The sequence below is a fragment of the Centroberyx gerrardi genome, chromosome 19, assembly GCF_048128805.1.
Source record: "Centroberyx gerrardi isolate f3 chromosome 19, fCenGer3.hap1.cur.20231027, whole genome shotgun sequence".
NCBI classification, from domain to species: domain Eukaryota; kingdom Metazoa; phylum Chordata; class Actinopteri; order Beryciformes; family Berycidae; genus Centroberyx; species Centroberyx gerrardi.
The window spans coordinates 12,651,442-12,679,425 of record NC_136015.1 but is presented as its reverse complement, the minus strand read 5'-3'; the positions used below and the strand labels follow the sequence as shown (position 1 = coordinate 12,679,425).

General features: G+C 39.5%; 1 protein-coding gene across 1 annotated transcript; it reads right to left on the bottom strand.

Annotated features, from left to right (window-relative positions):
- Window positions 1–70: 70 nt before the first annotated feature.
- Window positions 71–27,376, bottom strand: LOC139915865 (uncharacterized). The gene is made up of 33 exons (XM_078290541.1): window positions 27,243–27,376; window positions 24,861–24,929; window positions 23,347–23,371; window positions 23,166–23,183; window positions 22,962–23,027; window positions 20,602–20,738; window positions 20,394–20,510; window positions 19,905–19,962; window positions 19,510–19,578; window positions 18,842–18,981; window positions 18,051–18,179; window positions 17,864–17,921; window positions 17,666–17,746; window positions 14,986–15,026; window positions 14,805–14,873; window positions 14,677–14,701; window positions 14,562–14,582; window positions 13,064–13,132; window positions 12,806–12,945; window positions 12,504–12,623; window positions 12,228–12,285; window positions 11,715–11,759; window positions 11,544–11,600; window positions 11,098–11,246; window positions 9,643–9,747; window positions 9,508–9,556; window positions 9,323–9,403; window positions 5,045–5,890; window positions 4,876–4,953; window positions 3,556–3,692; window positions 2,829–2,930; window positions 684–741; window positions 71–510 (listed from the first exon to the last, which is right to left on the bottom strand). The coding sequence occupies exons 1-33, from the start codon at window positions 27,267–27,269 to the stop codon at window positions 71–73; spliced, it is 3,684 nt and encodes a 1,227-aa protein (XP_078146667.1). The 5' UTR covers window positions 27,270–27,376.
- Between the last annotated feature and the right edge of the window lie 608 nt (window positions 27,377–27,984).

Below are 27,984 nucleotides of genomic sequence, written 5' to 3'. Positions count from 1 at the left end.
GTTAATCTTGCTGCATAAAGACGTTAAAACCAAGTCCAATAAGACAAAGCTGGTGTCTGGGGAGTTGCTCTTAAAGAAAACACCAAACAGAGAGCATGTACTCACCAATGATGGGCTGTGTCCTGGTACTGTTCTTCAGGTAGGCCCACAGGTCTGTTGATGTCTCAGCGGGGTCCTTGTCCTCTGACCCTCGAGTGGCCTGGGGCGGACAATTACTGGTTGACGGGACGACCTGGGGTTGGAGCTCAGCTATTGATGGGTTTACCTGAGGCTGGAGGTCAAAGGTAGATGAAGTGCCTTGGCACTGAGGGTTGGAAGTGAGTGGAGCGGTTTGATGGACCAGAGGACGCACTTGGCTGACCTGGGTGTCCTGTGTCACAGAGGTGACCTCATGTTGAGCGTTAGAGATGGCTGAGGTGTCCCAGGGTTGAACACCGGCAAGAACTGAGGTAGGAGGGAGACTACGCGAAATGTCCTGCTGAGCATGAAGCTCTTTCACTTTCTTTATGGCTGTGAAGATAATCCAACATAGAAATATGGTAGAAGTTCAGACTTTTTAACTCACCAGTTAAGCAAATTGAAATAAAACAAAAGCAGTATGAGCAAAAACATCCATTCCCAAGGGGTTCTTCTTAGAATAACCATTGTATGGAATATGATCGTGCATGGATGGATGCTCTTACCACATTCAAAGTTTTGTTTTGCAATGTCATTGTAAAGCTCTGGATCCAGATCAACAACCTGCAGTCAAAACACAGACACACACACATATAACTACTGTTTGAAACCCTTTCATATACTTTTTTCTGGAATTGATTGAACCGGGGATTGCTTCTAGGTGACAAAATATTTCAGTCACACAATTTTACCAAAATCAGAAACCACAGAAACTAGTGGTGACAGACAGGCAGACTGTGTGAATACATTGCATATACAAATGTCTACAATACACAAAGTTGTAAAAGTAGGCCAGGTTGACAGAGTTGTTGTTGTTGTTGTTGTTGTTGTTGTTGTTGTTGTCTTTGAGGGTAGGCTATGACCCTGGTGAAATTAACTGCATGGTTTAGCTTCTGTTCCCATACAAAAAAAATAAATAAATAAAAATCTGAAAAACTTAGCTTCTGCTGATGCTAAGTCATTGGGTAGAAATAACAAATGCCACAGTTGCCCCAAATATTTATGTAACACTGAATACAGTGTAATTTAAACTGCATGTGTGGAAGCAGAAGTGCTGGAGAGAGGGACAAGTTCTGCTGAACAACTACAGATGTGATAACAACTTTCCTCTTCTTCTGACAGTGTATTCATTTTGTAACCTTGACCTTATATCTATATATTATCCAGTTTGGAGACAATGTGCTTAGCACCAGACTGCCACCCAGTATCATATGCTTGCTATACCAATCAAAGATTATGTAATTCAAGATGCCTTTTGATATAGTTGATATATTTATAAGCATAAGAGTCTTTCTTTCTTTTCTGAGGCTGAAGTGTTGGGGGACTTCAGAAGCACGGAGGAGTTCAGATGTGCAGCTGTCCCTATCTCTTAGATAATGGGAGGCTAGGAGTCCTTGGAAAATAATGATATAATAATAATAATAATAATAATAATAATAATAATAATAATAATAATAATAATGTTCTTAATGTGCATGTTTAACAATTATTATTGGTAGCATAATGAAGAAGCAGCCTTTAACCAATGATAGTAATAGAAATGACCTGTATTATCATAAACCTGAATATTCAACACTATAAAATTCTGTGTATTCTCTTAGAGTTTGAGTTTCTTAGCTCCCAAACTACAACTTGAATAAACTGTCGAACTGCCAACTCTCTCGTTACTGAGTTTTCTTCAACACAATATTGTCTTTATCATATGAAGACTTGAACACACAAAGGCCAGGCCTTTGATCCCTGTTCTGTTCAGAGGCGTCAGACCTGCTGTCTCTGTGACAATATTACATGAAGGCAGTTTACTGTTTTGAGGCCAGGTGAGTAATCACATTAAATTGCAATAATTTCAGTAGTTTTGATGGTGCTCACTGTCTCAATGGATAAATGTTAACAGCCAACTGATGGCTGAAGTGCTGCTGGAGGATAAGAGGGAGAGACCTTCATACCAACAGCCACTGTGGCTCTAATGAGGGTACTGTAGAGAAACCATCAATACTGTGTTCATTTTCCAATTCGATTTTTTTAAAATTTCAGAAACACAGGCATTTTAACACAGAATATATAGGGAAAGGTGTGGCAGGTTGAGGACATTGCATTTACAGTGCTGAAAAAAAATGAAAATTTTTGAATCACAACACCTTTGACCTTTGTAATATCAAAGCCACTAAACACCTCCTTTACTCTCTTACACAGTATATGCTGCCAGCCCTAACGTGAATAAACAGTGTTCGTAGACATTCTTTGCAGCATTACTGACTTTCCCGGAAATATTCCAGTCTTGGGAATTAATGGTTTCTAGAGGTCATAGTAAACCCATAAAAATATGTTTGATGTTGAACATCCAGTGACCACTGTTTATTTTAAAAAGGAGCAACTACATAAATGATATGCTTTAATGAAAGATAAGAAGCTTTTCAATTATACCAAACACATTCATGTTCAGAGATTCATTAGGATCACAAAACTGTGATAAAAGTGGTTTATTACTGCACACATGGGGCGAGAAATGTGTTGGGGGCTAAATGCAGAGGAAAGGGTCTGAGAACCACTAGTTGCCCACGAGTCGACTGACCAAAAGAAAAGAGGTCACATTCTTATTTGAACCGTTTAAACCATTTACACAAGTGAAAGAATTTTGTCCTGGATCAAACCTGAGCTTCCCCATATCCTTTTTCCTGTTCACGCAGAGCAGCCACACGTCTGATCGCCCGTCTCTGTTTCTTCCCAGGTGGAGTAGTGACTTTCTGGAGCCCCTAATGTCAGTAAAAGCCATACACAGGAGAAGACATTACTACACACGTCAAGGCTTTCTAAATCTGACCAATTATATTATTCATCTCACATTATATATAAGGTTTTGGTCATCTTTGCTTTGTAGTAATTTAGACGGCTTGTTTGCCAGGACGCTCACAGCTGTCAAGCATGTAAACAGGACAGTTTTCACTTGTCTATTTATGTAACTGAAAATGAAATACTACACTTACAATGTCATGTGGACTAAATTACTTTTTTCATATTTTTATCTCAAAAGATGATACTAATGATGGCGAAATTGAAAAGAAATCACACTTAATGGGGCATGCATACAATAATGTGAACATCATGCCAAAACCCTGTCAAAATCTCTGTTCATCTACATCAATATCTGTTCTTTTTTCATTCAACTTAAAATATTTTCTGCTGTGCTACATACAGTATATCCCTTGTAACATGTATCACTTTAGTGTAATATTTTATCCCAGCATCAATTACACAAGTCATATTCCTCAAGTATATAGTGTACTTGCCAAATAAAGGTGGAAATATTGATGACTTCAATGAGTTAACATATACCTCATATATATGGAAAAGTTAAGTGTCATCATAACATCTACTCACCATCAGATGCGTAGTTCGGTGGGCAAATCCAGTCACATGGCTGACGATATTCTTCTCCAGGATCATCAAACAGCAGCACTCACAGAGGTACAGAGGATCATACTGATCACAGTGGCATTCAAACAGAGCATTTAAACCTAGGGGACAAGGAGTTTATTAGTAATATTACTGACTGAATCTTTCAATTTGATATGAATATTTCCATTCACACAAAATTAGTACAGAAAAGGTTGTAAAAAGCACAGCTTATGTAAACGTGAATAAATGTAATAAAATGAAAAATGATAAAAGTAAAAACACACAATAAATGAAGTCAAGACTTGCAAAAAGACTCAGATGATCATTTCAGATTATTAGGTCCTGAACCAGACAGTTTGGTTGGATCAAACAACCAGAGCCACCAGGCAAAACACAGCACAGACAGTGGACTTCATTATTAACAATGCTTTCTTTAAGCAATATTACACTCGAGTGTGAGCTTTACCGTCATTATTGGAAGCATCACTGAAGTGCCAATAATGACGGTAAAGCTCACCCTCGAGTGCAATATTGCGATTATACAACGGTTAACAACAAAACAAAAGATAAAATCAAAATGTATTCATATTGTGGGGCAATTCGCTCTCAAAATAAAAAACTTTTTGCTAGTGTTATCTCCGTTTCCCTGGAAATACATGGGGTCTGACTAATAACTGGAAAACAATCAGTCACGTCAGTAGACTCTTATGTAATGAAACCTAGTTTACTATTCCAGCAAGTAGGCCGAGCCTTAGTAACGACCTAGCAACAGAGACGATTTCTAGTCCCTGTTGAGTCAGCCAGCCAACTTGAGCTAATGCTTTCTAGAGATCGTGGGATTTCCCAAACTGAATAAATACCACACATATAAACACAAAACTGTCTTGCTAGCTCAATCTTGTTGTAACTAAGATATCTGCTGAAAAAAATATTTTTTCCATGGACAGATTTAGCTACTACGTCCGCGAACTTCACATGTATTTTTAAGCTAGTAGCGCCATGTCACCGACTCACCGGCACAGCTGATGGAGGATGCCAGAGCGTCTAGTAACATCAAGGCTGAACAGAGTTAACAACCGAATGGCGGAGTTATATTATTAGTGATGAGCACGGCTAGGTGTGCTGTGCTGTCATGCTGATTTGATCACGTTCTAAATATCTAGTTGACCAATCAGATTGCTTGGTCGGAACTACCTGTTGTATAAACAACCATATGACGAAGGCAGACTCGACATTGTGGAGATAATAGTCAACTATTTCTTTAAGGGGTTAGTTTCAGAGAACGAAAGATGCAACACTGACCAATCACAGGCTCTCGGCACTTCATCTTGAGATAGCTCCATAATTCATCTCTTTGCGAGCGGTTATAGCGAACCGTCGCTGTAAGAAAACCATAGACAACCACAGATTAAACAATTTAACAGAAACAGTGAAGAAAAACTTGAACAAACTAAAATTGGCACATACATACCTTTATCCATTGTGCTCTGATCACTTGATTTGCCACTATCTCCCATGTTTGTTGTCATCATTTTCTTTAAATCCATTTCAACCCGTCCCTCTTCTGGCATTTTTGGGGATATTGTAGAAGGGGTTTTTTCTCCTTCAGAGCAGAGCCGCCGCCTTTTGTCGCCGATTTCTCTGCAAGTATTTTCACTAGGACGTCTTTTCTCTGGTGCTCTGTCAGACATGCTGCTTTGCCGCTTTTTTTCAATTTCTTTGCAGACGTAATTGTTCATCAGGGCATCTTGGCTGCTTTTGGTCCTTTCTATTCCAGTCTCACTTCCATCATCTGTCTCCGTTTGTTGGCGTCTTTCTGGGGTCTCAAAACTTGGCTCTCTCACTGTCAACTTCACAGCCACTTCTCTCTTCTCTCCCCCTATCACTTGGTATTTTTCACAACCTGGACTCTTTATCTGCTCTGGACTCGTTTCAGAGATTGCCTCTCTCCTCGTTTCTGACTTGTTTTCACTTTGTTCAAGTGTCTCCTTATCAGCTCCCTTTCCTGCATCCGTTCCTCCTTCCACACAGAGTTTACGGGTTATTTCAGGACACTCCTTCCTTGTCTCTATTTCAGTCTCTGAACCTGGTCTATTGGTCACCCTATCAGATACACGGTCACTAGTCTTGTTCTGTGAGTGTTCTTCAGACTCTGCCTCCTTTTCCACTGGAACAGGCTGTGAGCTGGTCTCACTTTTGTCTGCAGATTCGTTGCCAGTCTCTTTCTCTTTCTCAGTCTTCTTGGTCAACCCACTGTTCTCTTGATTCGCGTCTCTCACATGGTCTTTGTCAACCTCTTTCAGAGTTTCTGTAGGGACTGAGAAACAGAAAGACATGACTATTCGGGGGAATAGTTCAGCCATGTTCGACAGCAGCATGCAAAGTCCTACTCACTAGGTCTACTTAGGTTTAAACATAATACTGATCTTATGTAGGTTCATGCCAACAAATAAAAAACAGACCTACATAGCTTATCAACAAGTACTTGTTTTGGATGTGCGTGCCTATTAGTAGCCTACTCCATGATTCATGAGCATCAACACAGAAGCCCAGTTTCAGATATTAAATACATGGTTTGACCTAGGGCTGCAGCTATCGATTATTTTAGTAATCGAGTATTCTACCGATTATTCCATCGATTAATCGAGTAATCGGATAAGAAATACTTTTGCTTTATTAAAGAGCAATAGTAAATATACAAAAGAGAAAAGCTGTCCGCACGAAGCTGTCCATACAACACTGTGATTTACTGAAAACGAGGTGAAATAATTATTATTATTGATATTTATTACTAGGCCTAAATATCATACAAGTTCATAAGACTGGCTAATGTACATTTATTTGCTATGTTGAAGGGTTGCCCTACACCTGCTGACCCTACTCACTGCAATCAAACTAAACTGAATATACCTGCTGTATTGGACTGGTGCATTTTAGGCTCCAATTGCTACTTACACCACCTGATATTTTGCTTTCTGGGGTATTTTATGCATCACTGTGAGGGGAGTAGGTGTGTGTGTGTGTGTGTGTGTGTGTGTGTGTGTGTGTGTGTGTGTATGTGTGTGTGTGTGTATGTGTGTGTGACTATCATAATAATAACATGAATGAAGCTCAGGCTTTCACAAATTGACTGCAGCATTTTATTTTCTGTGGTTATTTTCTTGAGCAAAACTTAGCTAACTTAGGGACATCATAACTAGCCACCATATTGATTTACGTTCTTAACTAGCCATTACATATAGCCATAATTAACGTGCATTCTTTACTAGCCTTCATCTCATCCCGTTTTAATATTAAGTGCTGACTCCGCCCACCCGGGCCAGTTTCGGCGTACGCCGGTAGCAATTACAAGTGGACCCTATCCTACAGTCCCTGCTCTCAGCGGAGGGAGGGAGCTACGCTGTGTGTGGGAAGCGCTGTGACCGTCAGACCTCTCTGGATTAGACAAGCAAGTAGAGAAAACCGGCATCAGCCGAACCAATTTATTGCCAAATGCTTTGGGATTCAACACATTAACATTGCTTCCCATGGTCAGAAAAAGTCGGCAGATTTGTCGCTAGTCGCTCTTGAGAAATAAAGTCGCCAGGGGGGTCTGAAAAGTCGCTAAGTCTAGCGACAAAGTCGCCAAGTTGGCAACACTGGATCCGAAACTTTGGACACTTTCTGTCGTTTTCTCTGGCCTGTCTCTTCTCTTCGCCCCTCGCTATTTTCTCTCTCTTTCTCCAGCGCGTTGTGCAACAGTAATAATCATCCGTGCGAAACACTGAGTGTGTATATAGTTATATGGATTAAACGAAGCTTCGATGCAAAGAATTTGCATCGATGATTTTTAGTAATCGAGTTACTCGAGTTTCTCGAGGAATCGTTTCAGCCATAGTTTGACCACTGCAAATAATTGACGTTGCTAACAAATATTCCTGATTAAATACAGATGTATGGTTAGTGTAATGGAAAAATACAGCAAGAACTTAAATTGTAACGGAGAAATACGGCAGGAAACCTTGTCCCTTTCCTGACCCTGTCTCAAGTGATGTCAATTCAAAGGAGCTTTATTCAAATCAATGAGGCTTTATTGATATGACTCTATTGATGTAGAATTGATGTACGGTAACTGTCAAAATGTCCCTATATGTGACAAGTGAATCTTTGTTCCTGTCTTTGAATAGATGTTCCTACATATGATGTGTGACAAAGACTTTATTACACTTTTAGATTTTATTAGATTTTATTACGTGTTTGACCATGCCTTGAACTCGCCATATGAATAGAGTTGTATTGTGATATGAATGGGGTTGTTTTGTACTTCTGAAGATGTAATAGGCGTGGAGAATGATGTCAAGGAACAGTGAAATGTATAAGAGGGAACTGAGAGAAAGAGGAAGTTGCTCACTCAGCCTGAAACTCTGTTGAAGGTTGTTTGTGCCCGCCTGAAGGTGTATCGTACGAATAAACCAGGAAGGAAACTCTCTCGTTTCTCAAGTCTCTTTTGTTACAGAAAACTTCCACCAGTTAGCTCTACACACCTTGTAAGTAAGGCATAAACATGGGTTTCTTTCATCCATGGACCTATATGAGGACAACATGACCTCATCAGTTTTCTGACCATGTGGCATTGACCCACACCTGGATTTATGTTATTAATTAAATCTAAGTATATTTGATGTCTAGATTAAAGTCGTGAATTTTAATCTGACCATGCAATGTGGCGTTTATTAAATTATTGTTTCTAACTGTGTTGTGACAGTTGATAACATTTAAGTTGCATGTGTGACAGGAGATTTAAAACTTAAATTTGGGACAGTAAGTATCGCATTGCTAGACAGCAAAGTTTTAGGAATAATTTCTGATGTCAGATCTGCAACAAGCACATCAAATAACATTAGGAGCTAACTAGCTAACCAGCTATACTGGCTAACGTTAGCTGGTTATGCACTAATTATTAGCATCTGCGTATAAGATAAATTTAAAAGCCATGCATATCTGTGGCAGTGACTGTTGGGGATAAAGTAACGTAACGTAATTTATCGCAATAACGTGTTTTTTCAGTGAACAAAGCTTAAGCCATAAACGCTAACTTACGGCGAACGGACATTTGCACGTTTTCTAACGTTATCCCATGAATGTTAATTCTGCTTGTTTTTACAAGCACGTGCCATAATTTAAGATATTTTTTAAATCACTCTTGCCATACCTCTCATACTCAGTCCCTCTCATTCAATATCAAACAGCATAGAAAACGAAATGTCGATGATGATAATGAAAACAATTCAGTCGGTAAAGGTAAAGTTAGTCCGTCAGTGTGAGTGAGAAGAAGCCGATAATCGCGCAAAGTTACATTATCAGAACGACAATATCAGGTTATAAACTTTTACATTTTGAAAGTAGTTCCGTTACCTGTTTTTCATATGAATGCGCGCGTTTGGGAACAGGGGAAACACCAGGCGAGAGGGCGCAATTAAACTGTGTAAAACACACACTTAGAAAGGCAATGTATTTGTATTTCCCTCTTCTTCAAATAGCCAACTGAAGAGATGCAGGTAAACGCGAGTAGGAACACCAATCGCGACGAAGACCCAACGCATGCAGGGAGGCACGGTGTTGATGGAGGTGTTGCATTAGTTGACGCATTTCAATGCTAAAGCTTTTCAACATGAATCTAACGTTAGATTCTTAGAAATCAGCACATCTTAGGGGAGCACAGTATAACTTCGATAAAAAAAAGAAAAAAGTTTAATGATACATGGCTTACCCAGTTTCTTTCTAAGTGCTAGTGTGGGTACAAGCTCTCCTCTCCTCTGTTTCCTGTATACAGTTGTCAGGATGGCAATGGCTGGAATAAACAGGTGTAAGTATAGTCAAGAAACCAATTCACAGTCGCAAATGGTACAGACTCCAAAACAGAAGATCCATGTGGATACATGCACACGTACTCACCTTTTTCATAGCTACATGGCTCCCAGATGGGCTTGGGCAGCTTTATTGTCTGTAAGACAGATAATGGAAATATGAGAGGATGGTTGCAGGAGACGTTACATAAAGTTCATGTATGGGATGTCTGGTTTCTCTTACCTGTTTCGGTATTAAAGGGTGAATATCCGCTGCCTGTTTTGCCAAGTCCAGCAGTGTCTCTGTATTCTTAGTGCTGGAATGCAGTGAGCCTGGGTGGGCACGCTCCTACACACACACACACACACAAAGCACAAACACACAGATTTACAGTCTACGGCCTTCATTGTCCAGTAGATAACTCTTTGAAAGTCAAAGATGTGGTTTATGGTGTTAGAATTGTGTGACAACATGTGCAAACAATACCTAATGTGCCATATATCATCAGACATCATTCTTTATTTCTTGCCATTATTAAAAACAATGACAAACATCTTAAAACAGGTAGACAAGTCATATGATAACTAGTATTGGGTGTTAACACATTACTGAATGCAGTAATTTATTACTTTTACCATTAATGAGTGGTGTAGGAATTACTATCGACACTTCAGTAATAATAGTTTCTTATAAAAAACAAAATAGTTGCTACTTGTGTTATCACCCCCTCTAAATATCAGACTGAAGTTGATGTCATTAGTCATCTTCCTCTAAGTTGACGCTGGCACACACTGGGTGGGGTCTTTCACAGATCTTCTCCTTGACCGAAAAGTCACAGCAGCAGATCCAGAGCCGGAAGTGAAAGAACGCAAGAACCCACCAACAAATGAAAACCATCCATTAAATCTCTACATCTTGCCTCCCAACAAGCCAGTCCAATCAACATTTGCAAGTGTGAGCAAAAACAGACTCAGGTGCCAAAGCAATACAGTGTCCGAGTATGTCAGCTGGTCTAAGCCCTTCTGACACAGACCCCTTCACACTGAGATAAAAAGGTCAGATAAGCCACTGCTGGGCAAGACTCTGCCATGAGAAAGGGGTCAAGGACTGATTCATCATTGACTGGACAGTTATAATTTTGCTGGATGTGTTTTCAAGTTATCATTCATATTTGCATTAGTTTGAATTTATCGGTTTGATTTGTATCCATTTTATAAGTGAATAAACCACCTCACTGATAAAGTGACAATTCATGTGAATTTGTGTGTTTGGGAATGAACGAAATGAGAGAATTTCTATGGAGAATTCAACATGACCTGCTGGACTATAAGAATGATCTGAGATGTAGAGACTCTTCTTTCAAAATTATTCCCGTAAGGAACCAGTGCCCTGATCTAAAAACAATGTCTTTTAATTCTATATCAGAATACAGTAATCTGTATTCTTCATTCAACAGTCAATTCTTGCCTCTGACTATGCGGTTTGTCTGCCTACAGCTCTGCGCTGTTACCTGGATCATTCACACAAGAGTGCACAGGTGAAGTAAGTGAGCTATTCAGACTTTTGAAGATAAGAGAGCATGCGATCACCAATTAAGTAATGCAGTGAGTAGTGTAATGAATTACTGCTTTCATGGAATCAGTACAGTAATGTTACTACTTCTGAATTGACATGATTTGTATATATACACACACTCACCAGAAACATTTCCACATGTTCACGACTGAACACATGAGCACGACTCTCATCTTCCGACAGCCTCCTCTGACAAAGCAAACACAGGAATCCCCAGTCTGTGGGCTGACGCCATTTGGTAGCAATACTGTGCGCAACCAGAAACTGCTGGCCTGGACAGAAGAGGTAAGGGAAGAGGAAATATAGACATTTCCATGACAAGAACACAATATTCAGTTGCCTTTAAATATATATTGCATACACATATACATACATATATTCTTATTTGGAGGAGGAGAAGGAAGGTATGTGCGTAACAAAAACATCCACTGCGTCTGTAAGGTTATGTGTGCAGAGAAGGAATGCATATAGGTGAGCAATCGTCCAGGTATCAGAGTGTGATGTGTAATGTACAGAGCTGATCTCTGTAGTCTGGCATAACATGGCGTTTCCCCTGCAGTGGTACTCACCCAGCACAGGAAATCTCTGGCTTTTTCCAGGTTTGCAGATTGTGTCGCACTTTGGAACTGAACAGGCGCACAGAGACATGTGCACAAGTTAGACAAAAGTGATCAGAAATACAGAACATCATTCAGCTAATTAAAGAGAAGCAATAGCTCAGCAGCATATTCATCACTAACCTTCACGTTTCAAGTGATGTCCGAAGGCCTCAAGTGTCTCCAACACTGCAGACAATGTCAAAGAACAATGATGAAGAATGATGACACTATGTAAATTACTTGAAAGGATGCTTCAGCATTATATTTCTTTATTCTATCATGTTTGCATTGTATTGCATCTTTTTGCAGCAGGCTTGGCAGCTAGCACAATCAACACCTCCTTTGGGAAATCTAGCTTGTATAAACGTTGTATAAAGTTTTCCCTTTGTAAATAGGCGGGTGAAGAAATTTGCAGGCGCCTGCATAGAGTCTTGTTTGAAGCTTACTGGCTTTCACTTCACTGCGTCAGGTGAATTTAGTGCTTCATTCACTTCCCTCCATTGACTTTGAATGCATTCATTGCACCTCTAAATATTTTTTCCCTGTTCTGTCTAAACGTACAGTTAAAATACGGAGGAGAAAAAAAATGCAGCGAGTTTCAGTTAGTGTCTCTCTGAGCAGCCCTGATTAGTTTGTGGCAGGGCCAATACTTACCATTTGGATAGTAGAGTGGGTTAAGGCTTTGCAGTATGTGGTATGGGACATCAAGTATCTGAGAGAGAAGGGAGGCCCAATCAATAAGACTAAAGAAAATGATCGAGTCTGCAGAGGATTAACCTTTTCATTCACCTATTACAGTAATTGCCCATCTGTATATGTATCTTATTATAGGGTTGCTTTTTAAGTTGAATTTTGTTTACCACTATAAGGCTGGCATGCTGTGCAACTAGTCAACTCGTTCAACTTCTCTTCTTTCAGTTGGCGTTTTACCTTCAGCATCATATCGTTTTGTCCTCTAGCCCTCTCCTCCTCCCATGCAAGTGTCTGTAGGACTTGCACATCCGGATGTTTCTCCCAAGCAAAAGGCAACAGCCACGGATTCTGGTGCATCTATGGAACAAACACACAGACGGGTTACCACAAGTTATGGCATATTCTGTGGAGTGAATTGCACATGTTGGGTTTGAATTGTTATTCACAACAGGACATAAGTTATAGTGGCCAAATAAATCCATTAATGTAAATAACCTAAACAAAAACAAACAAAATCAGCAGTTGAAGGTGACGCTCACCAGTGTGTGTATGAGATGTTTTGGAGAGTTCAGGTGTCCTCTGATGCAGGACTCAGGGAAACTGTCCTCACAAACGAAGCACACGTAAATCGGTGTGACATCAGCCTGGGTGCAGAGGCACATCACAATCAGGGGAACACCTGGGGGAAAAAATAAAGTCTCCAGTCAGATGATGTGAAAGGGCAGGACTCATTTTTGTGACATTGTGGAACAGTGTTACCTTTAACAAAAATAACCATAATGATTACATCCCCTCACCTATAACTGGCTCAGTTCGGATTGAGCTCCCCTTGAGGTACCTGCACAAGTCCAAGAGTGGGATGCATCCTAACATTGAAATGAAAGAGGGTAAGGAGAGTCAGGAGAAATATCACAACACATAGGAATTCTTCATTGTTAAATTGCAAAATCAATTATCACATTTTTGATAACCTTTTATACAGCAGACATGAAGTAACACTAAAAAACATGGAAATGACTTGTTCGATCTACTGGAGGTGGTATGGTGATGTTCCATTGAATGTGATTTGTGTTTAAAAGGCGAGAACCAATAGATTTTCTTGCATTCTTTCCTTTCTCTGTCCACCAGGACAGCCAAGCTGTACACGTCTTTTGAAGACAGTTTAATTATTGCAGTGTCAGGATTTCCTATTTTGTATGATCCCTCTCTCTCAACATATAGGGACACTGACGAGAGAAATGCTGCCAGGAGGAAGGTGGCAGAACTGCTATATTTGTTTAATTTAATGAGTTTACCAATACCGAATATCAAAAATACTTGTCAGTCGAATCAATATGATTGACAGCAGGATTTTACACACCCACAAACACCCAATCCGCCACACACAGGTGATGCCAGGCAAATTCATCACGTTCAGTGGATCATCACTGTTATTAGGGAACACAGGACAATTTTTGGAACTTTTGATACTATTAATGAGGGAATGGAAAATGTTAGAAAAAACCCCTGCTGTGACCCACAAGCTCAGCATCACAGTGTGGTATTATGACGTACAAAAGCACAATACAGTTTGTAGCATAAATAATGTTCAATCACAATCTGAGTATCCATTTGTGTGAACTATAAGATAGCATCTAAATAACTGTCTTACATTTTTGAATTTTGTTGTTTTTAAGTATACATAGTTTATATAATTGTCCAGAATCTCCAGAAATGGACAAAACGAGACACACTTGCACTACATGATGATCCATGGACTTATACCCTTGTTAGTAAGAGATTGGCAACCAATAAATGTCAGAACAAGACTGTAGCTGCCACTGAAACGTCCCACACCCAAAACTCTTTGTGTTGGTTGACCTTGGTCAGGCCTTAGGGACAGATAACCAAACACCACATGTACCGCCTCAGGGCCAGTCGTACGATTTCATGTGTCATGTGGCGACAAAGAGTCTGTTATTTATGTAACTGGAGACTATACAGATCACAGTGCAGGGAGAGACTGACATCACTGACTTTGTTCATGTTGTTCCTCTCCAATGATGCATCATTAAACTTCTAATCTACTAATTGATCAGATCGACTCCTGTCTGTTCCTGTGCTCCAGTATCAATATCACATACAACACTATCGCTAGCTTAAAACTCTAGTCTGATTTCATATAGCATCTGTGTTAAAAGACTAATGTGAGTTTTTTTTCTACTCTTTTCGACTCAACGACCAATAGGATGTTCCAGCTCAATAAGTTTTAGATGCGTTTTGAGACTATAAAATTGAGAGAGGAATAAAGAATACCTTTTCGGTCACCTACTGCATCTGTAAGTAAAAGGGTAAGAGGGTGAAATCAATGTACAACATGTCATATATAGATGAGATTAACATCAGACCAAGAGACAAAAGTGAACGGTACCTTGCCCAAAGATTTTCATCGACATCTGGTGACAGACATACACACACGGAAATATTTTTGTAAGTCATGAATAATGTAAATATTTCTGATGAGGTTTTATTTCTGAAAATATGAAAATGTTGCCCCACCTGCTTGTGTCTGTCTTGCCGCACATGCATGACATACTGCGACACAGTTCCAAAGATCAAATTGCAGCCCTGCCAAAAGACACAAAGGTGAAACAAATGCACAACATGTTCAGTGCATTGGATAATCTCAACATTTTCTTTAAAACATGAGGATAGTCTCGAGAATAAAACTTCTACTCACCTGGCAGCGTAGTCTGTAAGATGTTATTACAGCATGACCGGCTACAAAAAGATACAAAAAAAAAAAAACACATAAAAAAACAAGTATTTGGCTGTTAAAAGCATACTGTTGCTTGTAAAACAATACACACAAAAAAAACCATGTTTAACACAACGGAGGAACACACAAAAAGGTTGAGGCTTAGAGATTCTACACAGAGGTTTGATGGGATGATATCCTGATGCAGCAATAGCTTTACTATTCAGCAGTATCTTTAAAATAGAATAAAACAGAAGAAGTCAGAATAGCATAGATATGAAGAGTTCAATTCCACAACTCTATGTATCCATTTTATAAATCACTTAATTCCCTTACGTTGCCCATTCGATATATATATGATCCAGTCTGTAAGAGTGTCTTAGGTGCATTTTCTCAACAAAAGGACTTAAGTTTACAACTACAGTAATTTAGTTTTTTTGTTAAGTCAAGACAAGCATACTTGGCCATCACAGCAGAGTGCAAAATATATATATATTAAAAAAAAAAAAGTAATTTGTCCAGGCTAACTACTTTTCAATTCAACAATTTGAGGGAAAGAAGGCTTACTGGCCATCTGTAACAAGTACATAGGAATTCTTATTATACTGGAGAGTGCTTATGTTAATATTCCTAATATACTACGAATGCAAATCACAGTCAAAACCACATGCAGAACACATAGAGCTGATTTGAACTTGCAGCGACAGAAAATATAGCAAATACAGCAAATATAGCAAATATAAATATAGAACTACAATCCTCCTATCATCAATTCGATGATCAGACTGAGGAGAATATCCTGTTTTAAACAAAAATGACCATTAAGGGGGTAGGAGCAACCCCCTCTGTTTCCAGAGCAGGACACCCACATTCCTGAAGTAGTACAGTGGCCTGCCGTGACAAATACGCACCCCTCCCCCGGAGAGACCACATCCACACCTGGGCAAGGCACCGGTTACAACAACCTCATGTCACGCTAAACGCGCAAGGTCTCATAAAAGCAACTGAACTTTTGTTCATCCCAAAAGGACAGGGACATTTCCCCTCTCCAACGCCGGTTCTCCTGATCAATGGCTGATAAGCGTTTAGCCAGCCCATGACTAATTAACATTCGGTCACCAGACACTCACCACTGGCAATAAACTACCATAAACATGTGACCCAGGGACACACACTCTCCCTGCGTGACTGGGGACCCTCAGGAGTCCCATCACTTAACTTCTTTTCCACACAGGAACATGATTATTTTATGTTGTTTTACTCTGTGGATGTGACAGTCAGCATCTTGTCCTAGTTGTAAGCTCATAAAGTTATGATTTATTAAGTTAATGAACAAAACACTGTTACTTCACCAATCTGGACACTACAGGTCCCAAGTTTGGTATCAACTTATTTCTTTTGATCTTAACTTTTCAATTCTGCCACCAGAAATGTATTATGACTGAGTGTACAGTTTTGGTGAAAATAATAAGGAATCATACGATTTCAAATGTGTAATTGCCCGGACCGAAACTGCATTGGTTTGGTCCCCCATTGGTCCCCTGGCCTGGTTATCTCAGTCTATCCATAATCTGATGTCATTTCCAGTCTATAACTCTCCCAAAGTTATAGCCTACTGCTTTGTTGACATTTTTCCCTTGCCCTCTTGTCTAGACTGTTGTGTTTTTCCCTTTTGTGTTTCCTGTAGTACTGTTTAGTTGTAGTTGTAGATATAACGGTAGAAATAAATGTGTTTGATACTAAAAGTAACTTGTTCTGTGTTTGCTTGCTCACAATATCAATCACTAAACCGGAAAAGATCCATGCTGCCCTTTTATAAATACATATTCTACAGTAGTAATAATAATAATCATAACAATAATAGTTATAACTATAATAACAACTTAACTTCTTGTGTTTGACCAACCTAGAGGGCTTTTCCCTTGTGTTATTATCCCTCCCTTTGTAGAAATTGGTTCGCTGGATGAATAATTGGGTATTTGGCATATGTCTAATAACTCATAATTTCCCTTATAAAATAATATAATCTTTGAGCTATGATTTCCTACAAGGGAATGGCCTGGATAAAGCATGAGTGTTCAGCTATCTAGACGGCAGTCACTTGTGAAAAACACTGTATCACCTGCTGTTATTCATCATCTATTCCCAATTTCAGCATCTTACAGATTTCCAGTGTCTTAATAATCTTTGGCAGATTGTCCTAATACCAGCTACTCTCCCTCAATCAGAGCATAAAATCGAGCATTCAACTTCAATCTTCCTCTTTTCCAATTGTGTTGTTTTTTTATTGCCTGGGCTGCAGGCACAGAACCATAGCCTACATTTCCCTGAGGCTTTGTGTAGAGCAGCGTAACAGACAGCCAATCAGGAGCCTGTTTGATACAGAGCCATCATTGCTTTGCTTTGATTTGCAGCGACAAAGTTTGAGGCAAAGACCAAAGACTGTATATAACCAAGACACTCAAATGTTATCCTCTGAAGAAGTTATCGGCCGGTGCAGCAGGTGACCCTTAGCGATTTATCCACCAAAGACAAATTTTGCCAGCATTTCACGCAGGGCAGATTGTTATTTCGAACCCTGTCTGTTATATAATCCAGTCAGCTAATGAGCCCCTGGTCAGTTGGTCAGTTGGTCAGTTGGGTACACTGAACCAGCACTTACCAAGTTTGTTCCCTGGTTTGATGCTCGTAATCAAACTGCTCTCATTGCGTTCCTTCCTGATGGATTCCAGTTTATTCAATGCTAAAAAAAACACACCATAGAATCAATAAGTAAAACCTCCACATTCTGGATGCCCCTAGGGGTATAGTACATTTAGAAAAATATTATATAAATGAAACATAAAAAATAGAGACCCACCCTCTGCATAGCAAGAAATATCCACTGATGTGAACAAGGCAGGGTCCAGAGTCACTTGCTTTAACAGAAAGCCATACAGTTTCACTTCAATATGCACCAAAACATCAACTTGAGAACAGTGAAATTGTTGCAGAAAAAAAAGCGTCCAATGGTTTTTTTCTTCTGGAGTTTAGCTGCTTAATGTTACCTTTATATCAGTAAAGGCTCCATGGATTTCCTCTGTCTGCTTTGCAAAATCAAGCATCATGAAGATGAAGAAGCTGGTGTAATTCGTGTAGCATTCCTTCGACAGCAGAGTAGAGGGGTGCCACGCGTTCTGCACAAATTAAAACTGACGTCAATTAAACTATTTCAATAATTACTCCATTATTGAAATAAAATAAATAAAACTGCTTCAAGACCATGGAAGGAGGTCAAGAAACCATTTACTAAATAACAATTACAATATGGTTAGGTTACGCTGTTAATGCTGTTCCATTTCATTCACTTACTTAAGTAAACACATGTAAGTAACTAAGTGGATACATCAAAATCTCAATGTGGAAAATGTGTGTGCATCTGTGTTTGCAGATAGAAGTGGTTATTCATTAAACACACTGGCAGGGTTATTGTGATTTTAAGGGCTGACAGTCACATTTTAACGTTTTCTAATTAATAAACACAGACATTCACTACAACATTTGCATATTAGGAAATAACACCACACTACTGCTCGCCTGTTTAAGTCAGAATATTATCACATTTTCCCAAACAAACGAAAAAAATGAAAAAAATTCAATATTACAAACGTTTCGACACATTATGGTATGTAATGTGGGAATTATCAGTGTACCACCGCTCAGAATAGGGCAACAGTAATCTGACTCCTCCACAGCATCACTGCAATGGTATATTTATGAATACGTTCCAATTACTCAGTCTTAGATTTTACACATCAAAATGCCATTACCTAACGTATGTAGTGTCATAGCTACTTACAAAGTAACAAAAGATGTGGTCAAAGCTGAGGAGATGTTTGATGATCTTGTGGGTGGCCAGAGTTAGGTGGCAGAGGGTGCAGAGGTAGTACCGTTTCTCAGTCTGCTCAGCACAAATACATTCCACTAGGTGCTGCAAACCTGCAGGGACAAGGTTCAGAGATCAGAGGATGCAACACGTGGAACAATACTTGGCCCACAAAGGAAAGCTGAGGAGGTCTAACAATTACACAAACTCTCCAGCACAAGTGAGACTAGAGTTGTCTAATCAGGTTCTCTGCGTTTCATGTCTTGGAATAGTAAAATCCACTTCCTTGGATCAACTCAACTCTGGCCCTGACACTACAGACTCACTGTAGAGCAATGACAGAGGAAAGTCTGAGACAGTAAACATTTTCCTATAAATTGATTCTAATGTAAATGTTTATATTCATATATCCATCACAGTATTGATTGCAATTTCTCCCTTCCTCATGTCTCCTGGTCTAACTTGAAATGTTCTTATGCCCCCCCCCCCCCATCAGCTCATATTTTATAAACATCTACTGTACAGAGTGTAGTGTAGTGTCTTAAATGTTGTGCCTTTGCTATAATTCAGAAGATGCAAAAAAGTATTATGTCTATTGGTTAAAATATCATCAAGTGTCATTTTAAGGTTCATCTACTGACCGAGAAGTGGATGCTTCCTTTTGGGATCTCTCTGGTATGTTTGTATCGTCCTCCTCTCTGTCTTGCCAGCTAGAACAACAGACAGCAGTGTAAGTGCATACATCCTACCCAACAAGTTCTCTCTGACTGCAGGTAATAGGGTGAGAAATGAGTCACCAATTTTGGTAAAGGGGTACATCAAACTCAACAAAGATCAGTCCTGGCTAACTCGTTAGCAGAAACCAGATTAGTGAGAAGAAAGAGAAGGATGAAAACATCAACTGACCTCTGAGCAGCTGGAGAAGCTTTTCATTTTCATTGAGCGTGTGCATCGCTAGGAGAAGGATCATCAGGTTATTTTCACTATACAGAACAAATATTACACAAGAAAGAGAAATCATGTGACCACCATGTACCTTCTGAGTAGCTGCTTGCTTCAACCGCCGCAAACAGTTTTTCAGGCAAGTCCAACATCTGCACACAGACAAAATGTGAGGAAAACACATAACAGCCCCTATAATTTAAAAGGGTCTCATCCTATTTCCATCAATGTGCAATCCATAAAGACAAGCAGGAGAAGAATCACAGACTTGAGGGAGACAGGACACTTATTTTTGTTTTTATCTACTTTCAACTTGGATACATTACATGGACTTAATGTAATGTTTTTCACATGAAGTAATGTGAACAACATTGTTTTCACTGGATAACACCTTTACGCATGTTTGGAATTCTTAACCTGCTCTGGTGAAATTGCCCCTTCCTCCTGTTCTAGTGATCTGGTACCTGCAATTAATCATTGACTTCCCCAACATAGGTATGAATATATAAAATAAATATCTAAACTTCTCAAAATACATTTGTTGCAAAGTCCACTCTGTGATTCCACACCTCCAGATACAAACCTGTAGCTGTTCAGCCCCTCTATCCCGCGTGTCCTTGAGGGCCTCGGGCCTCAGAATGCGCCTCATATCCATGCTGGGAAGCCAGGAGAAACGCAACACATTGGGGTCTGTGTAGTTCTAAAATCCAAACACAAAAACACAAACAAACATAGTGATGCATTCCCAAACTCCACACAGAATCTCTAAGTGAATGATGTCCAACACTTACATAGTAGTTGCTGTAATGGTCAGCAGAGAAGAGGTGGCACAGTATCTGTTCCTGTGAACACTTCTCCTCACACACGTGGCACAGGTAGAACATGTTCGGCACTTCTGGACTAAAACACAGAGTCAACAGAGACAGGCCTAGGAGGAAGCAAAATACAAAATAAAAGGGAAATTACTCTAAAACAGCATGTACCTTTCATACATTTTCATACTGTGTCACTAGTGGTTCTCCTGGCTCATTACATTGGCTACTAATGAGAATGACCCCAACATAAGATTATGACCATCTGAACCCCGAGTCAGCACCTCTAGAAGTTATAGTTTGCTAACAGTAATTTTGAATTTTCCCTGCCTGGTCTAAATCAGGCATGACAATAACATGATGCTTACATCATGACATATAGTAGTTTGGTGACACATAATTCTCCTCCAGATAAGGTACCGTAGTGTGAGCTGGGTTTCAGCCAGTGGCTTCATATAACTTATGTAATTACAATGACAATTACAAGATTCCTGATGATGGATTTGAGGACACTTCAAATCCAGTTCGCACAGATTAGAATGAGGTAATGAACTACACTACCAGTCAAAAGTTTGGACACACCTGATTGAATGTACTATGTTTTTCATTCTCTTAAAGCCATTTTGATCTAAAGGCTTATGCTTAAATGCTTGAAATTTGTTTCTTAAACAAATATAAATAGTGAGTTGATTTATGTATGAATTTCTTTCCAAAGCCTTTGGGTTTCCATCAAGGCAAAGGGTGGCTACTTTAAAGAATCTAAAATATATGTTTTGATTTAACATGATTGATTTTTTGGTCACTGCATAATTCCATTTGTGTTATTTCATAGTTTTGATGTCTTTACTATTATTCTAAAAAGTGAAAAATTGTAAAAATAAAGAAAAAAGTGTGTGTCCACACTTTTTACTGGTAGTGTATTGTCCCAAAGAAGCTGTAATGGAAAAATACAGCAGAAGCATCTGATCCGGAGAAATATGGTAGAAAACCCTTGTCCTATTCCTGACCCCATCTCAACATCCTGTCCCTTTCCTGACTTCGTTCCAATGCCCAGATGTCAACTCAAAGGAGCTTTATTCGAATCAATGAGGCTTTATTGATATGACACTATTGATGTACAGTTGATATATAGTAATTGCCAAATGCCCTATATGTGACAAGTAAAAAGGACTGTTTCAGTCCTGATCGGATGTTCCTACATAGGTTTGGAGGAGAGTGGTATATACACACAGCATGTGTACAGAGTTGACTAGGAGAGGGTTTTGTAATAAAGCCAAAGGACGAATTTCCCCAAGGGGATTAATAAAGTGATATCTTATCTTATCTTTATCTTAAATCCTATGTTTTGGTGCTTTTGAGGTCAAAACTTTGTAGTCGGTTGCAAGGGCAAGACATGTACACCAAGTCCAACTCAAAGAAGCTTTGGCACACTTCAAACTCCACCATATTATAGCTCCTAGCTGTCCCACCTTGGAAAGTAATGCCACATTTGGGCATTGTATGTCTACGTCAAAAGAAAGTTAACCGATGATGCCACAGAATGAGTCGTTACAGCGCTGCTCGTCACCGACTAAAAAAGGATCAGGAGACATAGAACAACAAACTTGTTCCACAGCATTATCATATACCAAGGACTACAATAAATAAGGTAAAAATAAATCAATCAATCACATGACCACCACTCTATTCAGGAATCAAGTAGGTTGGCCCTATTTTTTGAATGTTGTGCATTTTCAAGAAATCTGTAATCCAGACTTGCAAAGGGTTAGAGGACCACCAGGCCTGCAACTATCACTTCTACACCAGGCAGGCCGGCCAAGAAAGGGGAAACTGTCTTGACATGATAGCTTATTTAGTAGAAGGTTCAGTGAATGAGGAAAACATTGATGTAAAAAGGAACAAAGTTTGTCTGCCAAGACTTCAGTGGTAAAGCTAGGCGAAGCTGACCATGCTCCTCCTGTGACAACTAACACTCAACTTCCCTACGCTTCACCAGTGGTGTCACACCATCATCCAGTAGAAAACAACACTGAGACACCCTCCCACCCTCTACCACACTCATTTTGCCCAAGTTTTCATTTTTCTGCATCAGAGCTAATTGAAATCATTTAATTTTCTTTACTTGTCACTTACAACTATTGTTGCTTTATTGTTGTTTTTATGAAGCCCTTAGATTTTATTTCTGTGTGTTATCATTTCCATTCAAAGAAATTAACTTAGGCATGTCAATCACATTTTTCCCCATCATCAATAATTTGGATGGACACCATTTCCTTGCAATATATTTTTTGACATTACAGATCTGTATCATTATGCGCACATATACACACTTTACTGACCTATGATGGGGTTTTGGAGGTCACGTTTGGAAAACCGATCCAAAACAACAATGCGGGGAAAGTAGCCTGTAGAGCAATCAAGTCAGACAGATAAAAGATTATAAATGAGCTTTGACTTAAACACCTTGCTTTGTTACCTCGTTGAATCAGCTAAGTCCAAACCAACACTGACAGAACAAGTCGAGAGGGAAGAAACGAGCTTACCTGGATCCTTGAACACATCTAAAAGCGGGGAAAAGAGAAATGATGTTTCAAGTTAAGATGGAAAACAGGAAGACAGAAGAGACCACAACTGAACACAACATTAAGTCCGACTAGGAGATACGTCCTCATGCACTAAACACAAAGAGATGAATGTGCACAAATGGAAAGGGGAAAACACTACCTTTCTGGAAGACTTCTGTCATTTGCTGTGGGTAAAGAACATAGATGGATAGATGTAGAAGTGGTTTATTTATGCCACTGCAAACATAGTAACCAGAGTTGATTGGTGATTGCAAATAATTCTTTGGTTTGATCTTCTGGGGTACCATATGGGTGACGTTTACCACAGCTGGACAATTCAGAAAGTGCCTTTTCAATTAAGGGGTCACTCACACTAAAGTATACTAAATTGATTTTCAACACTTTCACTCCATTGTCCTGTGTGGAATGCCCCACCCATCTCTCAGGAAACAGGCCTTTAGTAATCTGATAATACATTTTAGAGGGATAGTATACAAATGTCACAGTAAAACTTTCAATTATGCAGCTACCATTAGGTCAAAAAGTGAAACCCCAATAAATCCTATCTTGATATCACAGGAGGAAAACAAAGTACGATAAGGTTACTGTAAACTCACTGCTGAGCAGCACAGAAACAAAGTTTTTGTGCCAGGATCTCAAATCAGTGGGGCCTTATTTTCCTTGCTTTTTCCATCATAGAATACAGATTGATTCTGATAAGAATTGTGTCAGTTACTTCACTGTAGAGCTTTACCTACTGTACCTCTCCAACTGGGCCAATGGAAACCCAACAAGCAAGTTACCAAAAAAGCTTTTCAACACAACACACTACTGCTGTTCCACGTCTTTAAATAGCAATGATTAAACTATTACCGCACAACATTTCAGTTATAGTAGTCTGTTTGATAGTTTTTGGCATTGTTAAGCTCACACACTTCCATGTTTACTGTGATGTCTGTCAGTCTTCTGCCACATTCAGGTCATATCGTAAAAAGCAAATTTCATTACTTCAACTTATACAGATCACCCGTTATAAGAAACATTAAGATGTTACTATAACATAGACCAAAGCTGAGATGGGACCTCTTCATATCGAAGGATCCCTCTTCCAAAATAGCATCCATGTCATGTTTTGTCCCATTATGGAAAAGTTTGCTGACACCATCTCACATACTCTCTGGTTACATTATTAAGAAGATCTGTATATTCCTCCCTGATTGTACTTCCTGTACATTGGCATGCTAATGATTCCCCATATGGTTCAGACCACCTGCTGGGCTCAAACACACTCAATGTTCCCTTTTAAAAAGGCATGATTCACTCTATTCCATTCAATATTTTAATATTTGCTAACCTATTTGCTAATTAGAATAATTATATATTTTAATATTTATATAAATATTTGCTATTGCTAACCTCCCTTACACAAGTTTCAGGCCATGGACAATCAGAAAATCGCAAACATTGCAGTGTGAGTGTTATTGTGTTGAAAAGGACATGTGTTGGGTGCTTCTGGGTTAGACTGCTCCCTGAGAACTAGAGGTCCATAAGCTCTACAGTGAAGAAACGGACACATTTGGACCAGAAATGGCATGATGGTAAAAACTAGGCAAACAAGGCCCAGACTGGAAATAACTGGAATTATCCTTTAAACAAGTGCAGTTTTATGCCCACCTGCTGATGCACCTTCGTGTGCATGTGTTTCTTGAACTCAGGGACACTGCGAAATTTTACATTGCAGACCTACAATAGAAAAAAATACAAAATAAACAAACTATAGTACATCAGCTACACAGATATTGAATAAAACACAGAACATTCTGTGGCCATTTAAATGAGCCAAGATTCAAGGTGTGAGGATAGCTGGATGTGACCCAGACTAGGGCTGAACAATTAATCAAAATTTTATCGAAATCGCAATATGGCCTACTGCAATTTTCAAATCGCAGGAGGCGCAATATTTGTTAAAGGCGAAATGTGTGTCAAAATACCATTTTAAATTAAATATTGTTGTGCTGCAGAGACGTCCTGGCCTACACATCATATTCTACAGACTTAAGAAAACATCTTTGTTTGGTACAGATCCCCGCAAAAATCACACCATAATCATTTTAATACGTTTTTCAATGAAAATGAGAATGATGTAAAAATTATCATTCCCTCTAATATCGCAAATCATATCGCAATTGCAATATCAGTCAAAATAATCGCAATTAGATATTTTTTCAAAATCGTTCAGCCCTAACCCAGACCCACATCCATCTGGTTCAGGGACGGATCCCAAATACAAGGTAAAGAGACGAGTCTTAAGCCGCTGGTTGCACACTGAATCCTCCACAGCAATACCTAATGAGGCCAATCAGAGGGAAAAAACTATGACAAAGACAAAAGGAGAAGACTAAGAGGTAGAAAAGATTTTTTTTTGCCTTTATTAGATAGTGGAAAGTGGAGAGGTTATCAGTTAAATAATTCCACTTGCGTCACTTAACGTTACCTAACCATGAAGTTTATAGGGCAACGGAAGACGTGGGTGTATGTAAATTAACGGGAGTGGGGCTCGGTGCAAAATAAATAGTGACAACCGAATTTATGAATGAGAATGAATTTGCATATGTATGGTACCATCTCTCTTAGTCAAAGACACTCTAGAGGGTCTCACAAAGCGACATCTCACTAACCATTACCTGACTGACTGACTGAGCCTGAATATGCCCTCAGCTCTGAATTAATGCATTAGGAAAGGCTTCTTTTTCTTTTTAAACATTTTGAGGTTCTTTTTCATTTTTGAGATTTTTGCATTTTTTATTATTGTTCTTCATAGTTTGAGAGAAGAGCCTTGAAGAGAATAAACCACTGTATGCAAGTTTTCTCTTCTTACATTCTATTAGAGTAGCAAACCTAGAGAAGGGTATTTAGGGTCTTACATTGGTTCCATAGCAGGTCGATCAGGGTGTTGGGGGTTGTACTACCCTTTTGACTAAAAAGGAGAATAGGACAATAGCTAATTCCATGCTCCCCATAGATATGCTAACCACACAGCAGGGGGGTAGGGATACATCTCCAAGGGAAACTCAAGCATTCACATGCTGTCCTTGGCTGCTCCAGTTTTGTTCAGTGCACCAGTGCGGGTTGTAAACATATGAAGCACAATTCAGTGTTGTTCAGCGTTAGAAATTATCTCTCTGTCTCAAGGTCAGGCGGTCAGGCGATGCTCTTGTTTGTTTCACTGTATAAATGTGACTGCACTACCCAAGAAGAGCAGCAGTCTAGTTGGTGAGACCCTCTCGCTCTGTACAATGCTCCACACATAGAGAAGACCATACTCTTGGAAACTCCAGTCTGACTTCTGACTTCCTCAACAGAACAATACGGCGGCATGAAGACCAATCAAATAACTTGCTGCTCACTCAAAAATGCGCGTTGAGCAAGTTAGCTGTTTCCAACGTAGTTTTCTCTACACCCTGAAAGCCACTTGTGCCTTTCATTATATGTTTAATTGTTATATGTATGGAGAAGTAGGTTCGCTATAAAGGGAGCTCCCAGTGTTTTAGACCCTCCGCGACTGAGACTAATTGATAGTAGCTACAGATATCAGAATCGATAAAAACCAATCAATCTTAGTCTCTGTTGAGGCTAGCAATTACCTAGCTGGTACAATAGAAAACCACCAGTACCAGGATTAAGAACCACTGGCTATAGAACTTGTGAGAACTTTTGCACTCATATTTATCAGCAAATGTCATAGGCTATAAGCAGAATTGAACAAAGGGAGAAAGAAGCGCACATGTCACACACACACACACACACACACACACACACACACACACACACACACACACTAGAGAGTGTAACCAAAAAGGGTACAATTGTCCCCAGATGAACCATAGACTTAATGGTCTGAATCATTCCCACCAAATAAATGGCCCAGCCACCGCGTCTTGTTTACACCTGCTTTGCCTGTGGTCGGCGCGCTTCTCGTAGTTTATTATTGCTTAAATCAAGCCTCAAAAACAATTTGGAAGAGCACAATTACGACTATAAAGCAAATCCACCCACCTGGCAGGCAATGCCGTGGTAGCCCATGACGACAGTCACCGCTGTGCAGCACAGAAATTACTTTCAGGCAGGAAGTTCTGTCCAAAAACTTATTCGTCGTTCGTCATGTTATTTCCGTTAGAGGTGAACACACAGTACAGCGCAACATTAGTTCACGTCGGTAGAGGAGATGCCGTTATATGGTTGATTTGTAGATGTCCTTGCATCCAATTCAAGGTATCTCCAGAAAAGTAAAATAACTTTTTTCCAGTGTCGCAGAAGTCTCCATGTGTCTCCTCTCCTCTGTCTGCACCTGCTCTGCACTACAAGCAGCATGAAGCGAAAGGCGGCGGCAGGCCAGCTGGCTCCTCCTCCTTTCCACATTCATAAAGCTGTCATCACAAGCAGGCATAGTTTTTAATATTTCACAACATAGAGGTGTAAATCCTCTCAGAAATTCATTTCAGACATCGAAGCCACTCTTGTTCCACCCGTCACGGTAATGTTAGGCCTACGTTGTGTGTGTGCATTTAATAGTAAAAATCAAGTTGGTTTGTTTGTTTTCCAAATCTACTTTGAGTGACGGGATGGACAGGTTCAGCTTGGTGGACCCCATCTAACATGAAAAAACAACAAGTTATCAATATCAGATATTATCCAACCATCCCCCAAAGGCTGAAATGATGTAACTTCCTCTTCACTTATTTGACGGCACTTTCGCCAACCCTAGGGTTGACTTAACCGTTAGTTTTATGGGTAAAGT

What these genes read in the sequence shown, in the direction of transcription:
- LOC139915865 (XM_078290541.1), bottom strand. Translation starts at nt 27,269, where the DNA reads ATGGGCTACCACGGCATTGCCTGCCAG. An exon ending in TATTTCTTGCTATGCAGAGG is followed by an intron (nt 17,747 to 17,863) that starts GTGGGTCTCTAT and finishes TGTTTTTTTTAG; the next exon opens with CATTGAATAAACTGGAATCC. An exon ending in AACATGTGGAAATGTTTCTG is followed by an intron (nt 9,748 to 11,097) that starts GTGAGTGTGTGT and finishes GTGTGTGTGTAG; the next exon opens with GAGCGTGCCCACCCAGGCTC.